Genomic DNA, 13597 nt, shown 5'->3' with positions numbered 1-13597 from the left:
CGATCAAACTCTCTCTTGAAAGCATCCAGAAAATTGGCCTCCACCCTGCACCCAGCTTTGTGTCTTCTGCAAATTTGCTTATGTTACTTTTAATCCCTTCATCTAAATCATTAATGTATATTGTAAATACCTGTGGTCCCAGCACTGAGCCTTGCGGTACCCCACTAGTCACTGCCTGTCATTCTGAAAGGGAACCGTTAATCCCTACTCTTTTTTTCCTGTCTGCCAACCAATTTTCTATCCATGTCAGTGCCCTACCCCCAATACCATGTGCTGTAATTTTGCCCACTAATCTCCTATGTGGGACCTTATCAAATGCTTTCTGAAAGTCCAGGTACACTTCATCCACTGGCTCTCCCTTTGTCCATTTTTCTAGTTACATCCTCAAAAGATTCCCGAAGATTAGTCAAGCATGATTTCCCCTTCGTAAAATCTTTTAAATCTGTCTTTCCCTGTCACTCACCTTCTTTCTCATGGACTTTCAAGCATGCAGGTACAGCAGGCAGTGAAGAAAACAAAGAGTAGGGATTAACTCCTTTCAGAATGCCAGGCAGTGACTAGTGGGGTACCGCAAGGCTCGGTGCTGGGACTGCAGCTATTTACAATATACATCAATGATTTAGATGAAGGGATTAAAAGTAACATTAGCAAATTTGCGGATGACACAAAGCTGGGTGGCAGTGTGAGGAGGATGCTATGAGGATGCAGGGTGACTTGGACAGGTTGCTCAATGAAAGTAAGCATGCAGGTACAGCAGGCAGTGAAGAAAGCGAATGGCATGTTGGCCTTCATAACAAGAGGAGTTGAGTAGAGCAAAGAGGTCTTTCTACAGTTGTACAGGGCCCTAGTGAGACCACACCTGGAATATTGTATGCAGTTTTGGTCTCCAAGTTTGAGGAAGGACATTCTTGCTATTGAGGGAGTGCAGCGTAGGTTCACGAGGTTAATTCCTGGGATGGCGGGATTGTCATATGTTGATAGAATGGTGCGGCTGGGCTTGTACACTCTGGAATTTAGAAGGATGAGAGGGCATCTTATTGAAACATATACGATTATTAAGGGTTTGGACAAGCTAGAGACAGGAAACATGTTCCCGATGTTGGGGGAGTCCAGAACCAGGGGCCACAGCTTAAGAATAACGGGTAAGCCATTTAGAACAGAGATGAGAAAAAACCTTTTCACACAGAGAGTTGTGAGTCTGTGGAATTCTCTGCCTCAGAAGGCAGTGGAGGCCAATTCTCAGGAGGCTTTCAAGAGCGAGTTAGATAGAGCTCTTAAAGATAGCGGAGTCAAGAGATATGGGGAGGAGACAGGAACGGTACTGATTGTGGATGATCAGTCATGATCACAGTGAATGGCGGTGTTGGCTCGAAGAGCCGAATTGCCTACTCCTGCACCTGTTGTCTATTGTCTAAAAGTAAGAAAAATACAGACCGTAACTTATCCCACCATCACCCTCTACGCTGAATCATCTCACGCCAAAGCCTCGTAATTGCCGTCCTCACAGCACTTGCACCTCAACATGCCCGCTTCCCTTTATACACCCACCAGGAGCAGTCACTCCATAATGCTAACTGCTTTCAGCTGCTAAACTGAGTGGTAGACATCTGCACAACACATTCAAAACATGCCAGAGCACAGCATTGCCAGAACACAGGATGCCAGACCATAGTGTTTCAAACTGTACTTCCAACACTTTGGTTGAGCCTGACCAAAATGGACGGCACTGTGGTGCAACTGGTTGAGCTGCTGCCTTACAGAGACCCATGTTCCACCTTGGCCTTGGGTGCTGTCTGTGTGGAGTTTGCATGTTCTCCCTGCGAGCGCATGGGCTTCTTCTGCTCCGGATTCCTCCCACATGCTAACGACGTGCGGAGTTGAAGTTTAATTGGTCTCTATAATTTGTCATGTGTAGATTACAAAGTGGGCTAACATAAACTAGTGTGGATTGGTGATCAATGGTCAGTGTGGACTCGGTGGGTCGAAGAGCCTATTTCCATGTTGTATCTCTAAACTGAATTTAATTGAAGCATGCAACTGAAAATCTGGTATACAAATGAAGACACAATATGCTGGAGTGACTCAGCCCTTCCGGCAGCCTCGCTGGAGAACATGGATAGGTGACGTTTCAGGTCGGGACACTTCTTCAGGCTGAAAACTTAATTAAATACAACTGGAGTATCGTGTGCAGTTCTGGTCACCACCACTACAATAAGGACTTGATTAAAATGAAGAAAAAGCAGTGGAAATTAACCTGGATTCTGCCGTTGTAATTCACAAATAAAATCGGAAGAAAACTGGCTCTCTTAATACTGAAAAAATTACACATCTCGATTCTTGAGAGCAATGTCTTAAGAGCAGTCAGCATTTTGATGGACATGGGCTTCTAATGTAGTTACTGCTGCCAAAGCATTATTTGTTTGTATTTTCGTCTAGTGTTACCTTTATAGATTCTTCCTAATCCTCTGAAATCCATTTGGTCTGAACAATTGAACACCACGACATATTTTCCGAGAGCTTTGCCCATGTCCTTTACGGTCTCTGTTTTCCCAGTACCGGCAGGTCCAGCAGGGGCACCTCCCATATTCATCCATAAAGCTTGTGCTAAGGTGATATAGCATCTACAATTGGAAACAAATGATGATCAGTGGGGCAGACAATCCAACAGGCACATGTTGCATAGTCAATAGAGGAGACAACTATCGAGGTCAGTGTGAAAAATGGGCCACATTTACAATGTACCCAGATGGGACTTCAAGTCCAAAGAGCCTGGGATATGGATCAAGTTCTAGAAAATGGGAGTAACCCAAGTTGAATGTTTGTTATAGTTTAGTTTAGTTTAGAGATACAGGCCCTTCGGATCACTGAGGTCGCACAGACCAGCAACCCCACAAATTAACACAAGCCTACACACACTAAGAACAATTGACACTTATACCAAGTATACAAACCTAAGCCCATTAACCTACAAACCTGTACGTCTTTGGAGTGTGGGAGGAAACCGAAGATCTTGGAGAAAACCCATGCGGTCATGGGGAGAATGTAGCTCTTGGGGCTAAGGGAATCAAGGGATATGGGGAAAAAGCAGGAACGGGGGTACTGATTTTGAATGATCAGTCATGATCTTATTGAATGGCGGTGCTGGTTCAAAGGGCCGGATGACCTACTCCTGCACCTATTTTCTATGTTTCTATGTTTAACTCCGTACGGACAACACCCGTAGTCAGGGTCTCTGGCACTGCTAACGCTGTAAAGCAGCAACTCTACCGCTGTGCCACCATGCCGCCTTTGGTTGACATGAACATGGCGGGTCAACTGGCCTCTCTCTGCTCGATAGATTCCCTCAATTGTATAGAATGTCAGTTCATCTCAGTTGCTGTGGTGAACTACTTCAACATCTTAAGCAAGCAAGCAACAAGAGATTTGGAGACAAAGTTTGTGACAAAAGAGATGGAATAATGGACATGAGCTTGAAATGGATAAACTTGCGGCAATGAATCATAAATACTAGCTTTTTTTATTCATAAAAGATAACCACAATGTTTAAGGGAGATACAAGAGACTGCGGAATCTGAAGCAACAAAAAACAAACTGCTAGAGATACTCAGCAGGTAAAACACTTTGGTCAGAAAGGATAGTTGAGACCCTTAGAACTGAGAGTGCAAAGAGTAGATAGCTAATATATAGAGATGAGAGGGAGGGATGAGACAGAGACTGGTCGGCGATCAGTGGAAACTGATGAGGGAGTGATGATGGGTAGATGGATCCTAGCGAGGAAAGGTGAAGACAGAAGTCGGTAGGTGATAGATGGAAGCAGATAAAGGCAAATGGAACCAGTTGGTGGAGTAGGAGGGGATAGTAAAGGGTAACAAAGGGAGAATAAACACAAGTGGATAGGTACGTGGGTGATGGGCAAATGGTATTGGACGGGAAAGGGTGATGAATCTTGGAAACAGCTGGAGGGTGGGAGGGATGGATAAGGAGAACAAATGGAGTGAAAACCTGGATGCGAGTGGGAAAGGAACACAAGGTGTAGGTTAACTGAAATGAAAATATTCCTCATTCATACCATCAAGTTACAGACGATGCAAGCCGAATTTGAGGTATTGTTCTTCCAGTTTTCACTAGTATTGTATTGTTCACCATGGTAGTGGTGAAATTCAGAGACCAGCAGAAGAGGACAAAGGGCTTAATTAGGAAAGGGAAAATAGATTATGAAAGAAAACTGGCAGGGAACATAAAAACTGACTGCAAAAGCTTTTATAGATGTGTGAAGAGAAAAAGATTAGTTAAAACAAATGTAGGTCCCTTGCAGTCAGAAACGGGTGAATTGATCATGGGGAACAAGGACATGGCAGACCAATTGAATAACTACTTTGGTTCTGTCTTCACTAAGGAAGACATAAATAATCTGCCGGAAATAGCAGGGGACCGGGGGTCAAATGAGATGGAGGAACTGAGTGAAATCCAAGTTAGCCGGGAAGTGGTGTTAGGTAAATTGAATGGATTAAAGGCCGATAAATCCCCAGGGCCAGATAGGCTGCATCCCAGAGTACTTAAGGAAGTAGCCCCAGAAATAGTGGATGCATTAGTGATAATTTTTCAAAACTCTTTAGATTCTGGAGTAGTTCCTGAGGATTGGATGGTAGCTAATGTAACACCACTTTTTAAAAAGGGAGGGAGAGAGAAAACGGGGAATTACAGACCAGCTAGTCTAACGTCGGTAGTGGGGAAACTGCTAGAATCAGTTATTAAAGATGGGATAGCAGCACATTTGGAAAGTGGTGAAATCATTGGACAAAGTCAGCATGGATTTATGAAGGGTAAATCATGTCTGACGAATCTTATAGAATTTTTCGAGGATATAACTAGTAGAGTGGTTAAGGGAGAACCAGTGGATGTGTTATATCTGGACTTTCAGAAGGCTTTCGACAAGGTCCCACATAAGAGATTAGTATACAAACTTAAAGCACACGTTATTGGGGGTTCAGTATTGATTTGGGTAGAGAGCTGGCTGGCTGGCAGACAGGAAGCAAAGAGTAGGAATAAACGGGTCCTTTTCACAATGGCAGGCAGTGACTAGTAGGGTACTGCAAGGCTCGCCGTGTCGCAGAGCACCGTAAGGAGAGAGAGACGGGGACTCGACAACTACCAACCACCGCCAGTCTCCACTGCCCACATTGCACTGCCCACGGTGTGTGGATCGCGCATCGGCCTCTACAGACATCTGCAGACCCACAAGTAGACGACCCTATGGAGAGGAGACGACAGTCATACTCGTTTTGAGTGGCCGCCGATGATGAGTTCCCAGAAAGCAGCATCACAGGTAGATAGTGTGGTCAAGAAGGATTTTGGTACATTGGCCACCATCAGTTAGGTATTGAGACCAGAAGTTGGGACGTTACATGACAGTTGTACTGTACAAGATATTGATGAGGTCGCACTTGGAATATTGTGGTCAGTTTTGGTCACCCTGCTATAGGATGTCATTAAGCTGGAAAGAATGCAGAGAAGATTTAAGAGGATGTGGCCAAATCTCAAAGGCTTGAGCTTTATGGAGAGGTTGGGCAGGTTAGCATTTTACTCCTTGGAATGCAGGGAGCTAGGGGTGATCTTACAGAAGTGTATAAAATCATCAAGGGAATTCATAGGATGAATGCACAGCCTTTTACAGAGGACAAGGGAATCGAGAAACAGAGGATATAGATTTAAGGTGGGGGGGAGGATTTAAGAGAACCTGAAGGGCAACCTTTTCACTCTCATAGTGGTGGATATATGGAATGAGCTGCCAGAGGAGATAGCTGAAGGATGCACTATAACAGCATTAAAAATGAATTTGGACAGGTATATCGACAGCAGAGATTTCGAGGGATACGAGCCAAACACAGTTAAATGGGACAAAATGCTGGGGTAACTCAGTCAGTCAGTCAGTCTGAAGAAGGGTCTCAACCCAAAATGTCTCCCATTCCTTCTCTCCAGAGATGCTGTCAATCCCACTGAGTTACTCCAGCATTTTGTGTCTATCTTTGGTTTAAACCAGCATCTGCAGTTCCTTCTTGCACCTTGAATGGGGCATCATGCTCAGCATGAACGAGTTTGGCTGAGAGGCCTGTTTCCATGCTGTATAACTCTGTGACATTATAACTATGGCCACTGGTCCCAAAAGTCTCACTTATTGTCCTGCCTAATTCCCAAAGAGGAACTTTCACCTCTCCCTTTTAGCAGCCTCTACATATTGCCAGGTGATTTTTTTCTGAACACACTTGACAAATTCCACCCTATCTAAGCCTTTGGCACTCAGTCTAATCTGGGAACGTTAAAATTCCCTACTAGGACCTACATCCCCTACTGTGACAAACCTATTAGACAAACCTAATCTCTGGCATATTTGTTCTTCCAATTCCCATTAAAAGCCCTGTCCCACTGTACGAGCTAATTCAAGAGCTCTCCCGAGTTTGCCCTGATTCGAACTCGGAGATTTACGGTAATGGCCGCTCGTCGGTATTCTTGTTGAAAAATCTTCACGAGTCTTTACCGCATTTCCCGAGTACCTGCCGTTAGCGTTACGAGCCGCTAAGAGACGTCCCCAAGTTGCCAAGTTCTCATGGGTGCAAGCAGCAGCTCCAGTGCTGTTCTCAAAACACCAGAGAACGAATAGGGGGAAGGGTGCCAGTGACAGCTTGGAATAAGGACTGTTCCACGAGACATATAAAAGGCAAATGTAGCTGGGACCCAAGCATGCCCATGGCTACATCTGTGATTTGTAGCAATTGGGATGAATCAAAAGAGACAAAAAGTTCATTTGGCAATGATACGCAAATTGATATTATGTGATTCGATAGAACTTATCTATCCCAGGAGGGAAATTGATCTGCCAACAGTCATAAAAACGCAAGATACATGAAACATGAAATTAAAGTGATGAGTGGAAAAGTTGTGCAAAGATTGGGGAGGGGAGGGGGGAATGGGGGAGTCCGTCTACCCCACGACAGAAGGGGGGAGGAGTTGTACAGTTTCATAGCCGCAGGGAAGAAGGATCTCCTGTGGCGTTCTGTGCTGCATCTCGGTGGAACCAGTTTGTTGCTCAAGGTGCTCCTCAGGTTGACCAGTGTGTCATATGTGGGAATATTACAGACTGAAGCAGAAAATTCTAACGTGTAGGTAGGAACTGCAGATGCTGGTTTAAATCAAAGAGAGACACAAAATGCTAGAGTAACTCAACAGGACGGGCAGCATCTCTGGATAGAAAGAATGGGCGGTGTTTTAGGGTCGAGACCCTTCTTCTCTCGACCCTAAAAATGATAACAATTCATTGATTAACAAGTGGTCAAATCTGTGATGGATTCCAATGCAAGCAGATATATTTTCAAACAAAAATGGATACCTCCAAGTAGTTCAGTGGCAAAAAGCTGGGGAACTTGGTGATCCAAACAACTTTAGAAGTTCATGAAACATTAAAAAACAGAAGACTAAAGGACATATTGTCTTAGAAATACATGTTGGTCAAGCCTCAAACCATGGCGGTGGGAACGTGAGGATCTGAAATCATTGTTCAGGTAATACCTAGGGTAAAATCCAGCAATAAAGTTCACACTCTATCTTTACTATTATAATAATGCAATAACTAAAATAAATGTAAAAGCTGCAGCCTCACCTGTCTGTTAAAGGTGTGATGACAAGGCGGTCAGTGCAGCCAAGGAATTCATTCTGATAGACAAATTCCACATCAGTGATACCAACTCTTACATCTTGCGTGTCTTCTTTGAAATAAAATCGACTTTGCTTCAACCATTCAAAGTCACCGATCGATCTAACATGCAATTTAACCTACGTGCATAAAGAACACACAATATCCATGTAACAACTTTATCATCAGAAATCAGACATCTAATACAATTACTTGGGAAGAAAGAACTGCAGATGTCGCTTTAAATCGAAGATAGACCAAAATGCTGGAGTAATTCAGCGGGTCAGGCAGCATCTCTGGAGAGAAGGGATGGGCGACGTTTCGGGTCGAGACCCTTCTTCAGGCTGATATCAGGGCAGGGGGCGGGACAAAGATAGAATGTAGGCGGACACAGTAAGACTAGTGGGAAGGGGAAGGTGATGGAGAGAGAGGGAAAGCAAGGGCTATCTGAAGGTAGAGAAGTCAATGTTTATACCGCTGGGGTGTGGACTAACCAAGCAAAATATGAGGTGCTGTTCCTCCAATTTGCGCTGGGCCTCACTCTGACAATGGAGGAGGCCCAGGACAGAAAGGTCGGATTTGGAATGGGAGGGGTAGTTGAAGTGCTGAGCCACCGGGAGATCAGGTTGGTTAGTGCGAACTATGCGGAGGTGTTGGGCAATGCGATCGGCGAGCCTGTGCTTGTAAAGTAAGTAAGTAAAGTAAAGTAAATTTATTTATATAGCACGTTTAAATCAACTCTCGTTGAGACCAAAGTGCTTTACATAGAAAAAAAATAATTAAGCTTCCGTACATCCATAGAAAAATGGATTGGTCTCACCGATGTAGAGAAGTTGGCATCTGGAACAGCGGATACAGTAGATGAGGTGCAGGTGAACCTCTGCCTCACCTGGAAAGACTGTTTGGGTCCTTGGATGGAGTCGAGGGGGGGAGGTAAAGGGACAGGTGTTGCATCTCCTGCGGTTGCAGGGGAAAGTACCTGGGGAGGGGGTGGTTTGGGTGGGAAGGGACGAGTTGACCAGGGAGTTTTGCAGGGAACAGTCTCTGCAGAAAGCAGAAAGAGATGGAGATGGTAAGATGTGGCCAGTAGTGGGATCCCATTGGAGGTGGCGAAAATGTTGGAGGATTATATTAAACAGCAGAAAATCCTTAACATTTTTGCCACCTCCAAAGGGATTCCACTACTGGCCACATCTTCCCATAAATTTGATATAACTAAGTCCAACAAACTGAAATCAAGACGGGTATAAATTGTTTCATCATACCAACTCATCAAAAATGTCTCTCTGGTGAACATGAATCGTAACAAGAGTTTCGAATTGGATTCTTTGAAACTTAGTCAGATCATGGGTAGTTTGGTTGATAAGTTGATGCAGCATATCCAGGAACTTCTGATTCGTTGTTTGCATGATCTTTTTGCTATCTTTTGACATGTTAAGTGCTTCTTCTGAGTCCCGTGTCCACAGTATCTGGATTGCCAAGATTCCCACCTGTACATGGAAAAGGGGGCTCAGAATTAACACTCAAAATACCGATCAGAAAATATATCCAGTTTAACAATCATGACCTTGAAAGTTAAAATGAGGTAATATTCAAATATTTTCTTTTCTGAAGGGCACTAGTTAGACTTCTAGACACCTAGAATAATTAAAACTGTTGGTACATCTGACAGAAAATGACTTGCTAATTATCCTGTTCACCTCTACACTCTACTTTCATATCCAGTTATTATCATGGAAGTAAACCATCATATCCCCTTTTGGAGACCGTTCTCAGAAAGTTCTAGTGTTCAGTTCTGGGCACCTTATTGTAGGAAAGATGTTGCAAAGCTGGAAAGGGTACAGAGATTTACAAGGATGTTGCCTGGGCTTGAGGGTCTGAGCGATAGGGACTCGAATAATAATCCTCTCCAGGAAGTGACTGAAGGATGGTATCCCCCTTACCGTACCCTCTTTTCCCACATAAAGACATTTTTTTTAAAACACACAAAAAAAACGCACTTCAACATAACAAAAAAACTCATCACGGTCCTAAAAGATTTCCCCTTTATCCTTACACTGTGACCCCTTGTTCTGGACTAACCCCAACATCGGGAATAATCTTCCTGCATCTAGCCTGTCCAACCCCTTCAGAATTGTGTACATTTCTATAGGGTCCCCCCTCAATCTTCTAAATTCTAGAGAGTACAAGCCGAGTGGAGGGATACAGTTTGGAGGGATATGGGACTATCAGGCAAGTGGGACTAATGTAGCTTGGACATTGTTGGCCGGTGTGGGCTAGTTGGGCTGAAGGGCCTGTTTCCACACTGTGTGTCGCTCTATAACTTTAAACGCTGTGCTGCAAAAGAAAATGAATTGTGCAAAAAAGGGCCTTCTGAAAAACTATTGACAAAATTGTTACATTATAGTCTTTGCTCCTGGATGATTTCATCTGAACAATTCACAGGGCTTGGTAAGGAGGAAGAATTGTCGTTGAGTAATCAGTTGAATTAGTTGAACAAAACCATGATTGTCTGTATCATTTTACCTGACCAGGTGCCTCATACAGGAATGGTATTAGCTGGAATTCTGGTTCACTGAAACTGTAGAATGCTAATTTGATCACAGTGTGTAGAGATGATTGTTGGACACGCAGTAGGTCACTTAACCACAGTTCCACTGGGCCTTTGGCAATTACTGGGTTATCCAACTATTAGTCAAACAAAAAAAGGTTCATAAACATTACTGAGATCATCGTTACTATTATTACTAATAATCTGACCGGCAAAAACAAAGCGATATTTTAAAAATATTTTGAAAACATTTACATTGAATTATAAACTCATGTCATGAATGTTAACTGAGAAACTACCAGGTCATTGAATGAACAAATGCTCTTCAAAACAGGAAATCAGTCACTTTTACCCAATCTATTTATATGTGACAATAGACAAACCATTGTAGTTGAATCTTAAACAAACAAATAGGCGGTAGACAATAGGTGCAGGAGTAAGCCATTCGGCCCTTCGAGCCAGCACCGCCATTCAATATGATCATGGCTGATCGTCCCCAATCAGTATTCAAGAAGGAACTGCAGATGCTGGAAAATCGAAGGTACACAAAATACTGAAGAAACTCAGCGGGTGCAGCAGCATCTATGGAGCAAAGGAAATAGGTAACGTTTCGGGCCCGAAACGTTACCTATTTCCTTCGCTCCATAGATGCTGCTGCACCCGCTGAGTTCCTCCAGCATTTTTGTGTCCCCAAACAGCACCCCATTCCTGCCTTCTTCCCCCTACCGCTTGATTCTGCTAACCCCTAGAGCTCTATCTAACACCCTTTTAAATTCATCTAGTGAATTAAAATCCACTACCTTCTGAGGCAGAGAATTCCACAAATTGGTCTTCTTGATGGTCAGTCTGAAGAAGGGTCTCGACCCGAAACCTCACCTATTCCTTCACTCCATAGATGTTGTCTCACCTGCTGAGTTTCTCCAGCATTTTTGTCTATCTTCAATTTTTCCAGCATCTGCAGTTCGTTTTTAAACAGGTTTAGAAACATAGACATAGAAACCTAGAAAACAGGTGCAGGAGTAGGCCATTCGGCCCCTCAAGCCTGCACCGCCATTCAATACGATCATGGCTGATCATCCAACTCAGTATCCTGTACCTGCCTTCTCTCCCATTGCAGACAAAACAGTCCAGGAAAGCAGACATGCTTCCAAGAATGCCGGTGAACTAGATGGGTTGAAATGTTTACTGGATGCCTTGCCATAAATCCAGAATTATTAATGTCAGGTTATAGAGGCTTTGGCTTTTGTACTTAGCTATCTATTTGTGAGAAATTGATTATTTAGAAAACATGTGGATTAAACAGAGTTTAATATGAATCAAACTACAACGAATAATTACTTGAATTGTTTCTCCTTCCTTAGAAATGACAGCCAATATGGTATCGTAATCCTTTGGATGGAAATCCACCTCATTTACATTGTCAAACACTCCTGCTAAGTGGGCCTGCATGTAAAACAAACAAGAAAAACAAGAAAACACTGAGATTAAATAAAATTAAATCACATTCCAAATAACCATATAACCATATAACAATTACAGCACGGAAACAGGCCATCTCGGCCCTACAAGTCCGTGCCGAACAACTTTTTTCCTTAGTCCCACCTGCCTGAACTCATACCATAACCCTCCATTCCTTTCTCATCCATATGCCTATCCAATTTATTTATAAATGATACCAACGAACCTGCCTCCACCACTTCCACTGGAAGCTCATTCCACACCGCTACCACTCTCTGAGTAAAGAAGTTCCCCCTCATGTTACCCCTAAACTTCTGTCCCTTAATTCTGAAGGCAAATGTTGTCGGTCAAATTGTACAGACCATACCTTGGATTGTATTACATAACCTGGTTCAGATAAGAGCTGCAGAATTATTTAGCTTTACAACCAAAGATGGTCATGATGGAAATTTCACTGTTGATTTGAAATTATGTGATTTTGATTGGAAAAATATTTGATTGGGGTAAAAAGCCCTGCCTGTTAAATCTCCGATTTTAATTATAGTTTTCCATCCTTAGTATTATCCTGGTAAATCTATGCAACTTGTGTTAAGCATTTTGGTGATACGATACAATAGAACTTTATTTATCCCAGGGGGGAAATTGATCTGCCAACAGTCATTAAGCACAAAATACATGAAACATGAAATAAAAGTGATGAGTGGAAAGGCTTGGGGGGTGTGCAAAGATTTGGGGGGGAGGGGGGGGCAGTCTCAGTCTACCCCACGACAGAAGGGGGAAGGGGTTGTACAGTTTAGAAACATAGAAACATAGAAATTAGGTGCAGCTGTAGGCCTTTCGGCCCTTCGAGACTGCACCGCCATTCAATATGATCATGGCTGATCATCCAACTCAGTATCCCGTACCTACCTTCTCTCCATACCCTCTGATCCCCTTAGCCACAAGGGCCACATCTAACTCCCTCTTAAATATAGCCAATGAACTGGCCTCAACTACCCTCTGTGGCAGAGAGTTCCAGAGATTCACCACTCTCTGTGTGAAAAAAGTTCTCCTCATCTCGGTTTTAAAGGATTCCCCCCTTATCCTTAAGCTGTGACCCCTTGTCCTGGACTTCCCCAACATCGGGGGCAATCTTCCTGCATCTAGCCTGTCCAACCCCTTAAGAATTTTGTAAGTTTCTATAAGATCCCCTCTCAATCGCCTAAATTCCAGAGAGTATAAACCAAGTCTATCCAGTTTGATAGCCACAGGGAAGAAGGATCTCCTGTGGCGTTCTGTGCTGCATCTTGGTGGAACCAGTCTGTTGCTGAAGGCGCTCCTCAGGTTGACCAGTGTGTCGTGGAGGGGGTGAGATGTATTGTCCAGGATGCTCTGTAGTTTGAGGAGCATCCTCCCCTCGAAGACCACCACCCATTAATCCAACTCCGCCCCCAGGATGGAGCCAGCCTTCCTGATGAGTTTGTTGATCCTATTGGCATCTGCAGCCTTTGCCCTGAAGCCCCAGCAGACGGCAGTGAAGAAGATGGCACTGGCTACCATCGATTGGTAGAACATCTGCAGCATCTTACTGCAGATGTTGAAGGAGCGGAGCCTTCTCAAACAGTACAGCCGGCTCTGTCCCTTCTTGTACAGGGCCTCAGTGTTCCTGGACCAGTCCAGTTTAATGTCCAGGTACACTCCCAGGTATTTGGGATAATTTTCATCTAACACAATTTATGGGCCTGACAGGTCACCCATTTTACATTCTGCTTGATTCTAGCTAATGAAAAATTAATGAAGTTATAATTTAGTTTCTCAATAACATAATTTCCTGTATGTTTCTTTTTAGCTGTTTAAATCTTATTGAACTTGAGTTAATATCAGAGCAGATTGCACTCAGATTCACTGAATCATCCAGCATA

General features: G+C 43.5%; 1 protein-coding gene across 1 annotated transcript in view; it reads right to left on the bottom strand.

Moving 5' to 3' along the window:
- The window catches only part of LOC129697689 (dynein axonemal heavy chain 8-like), a 474747-nt gene that overhangs the window by 234078 nt on the left and 227072 nt on the right, over positions 1 to 13597 (bottom strand). Inside the window, exons 41-45 of the mRNA XM_055636398.1 lie at positions 11577 to 11681; positions 10214 to 10375; positions 8953 to 9177; positions 7655 to 7827; positions 2443 to 2621 (exon numbers count right to left, since the gene is read on the bottom strand). Coding sequence (XP_055492373.1) covers positions 2443 to 2621; positions 7655 to 7827; positions 8953 to 9177; positions 10214 to 10375; positions 11577 to 11681 — 844 coding nt within the window. The remainder of the gene's footprint in view (positions 1 to 2442; positions 2622 to 7654; positions 7828 to 8952; positions 9178 to 10213; positions 10376 to 11576; positions 11682 to 13597) is intronic.

This window comes from Leucoraja erinacea, chromosome 5 (genome assembly GCF_028641065.1).
Source record: "Leucoraja erinacea ecotype New England chromosome 5, Leri_hhj_1, whole genome shotgun sequence".
NCBI classification, from domain to species: Eukaryota; Metazoa; Chordata; class Chondrichthyes; order Rajiformes; family Rajidae; genus Leucoraja; species Leucoraja erinaceus.
Note: the sequence above shows the minus strand (reverse complement) of the source record. Positions and strands in the feature narration are given on the sequence as shown.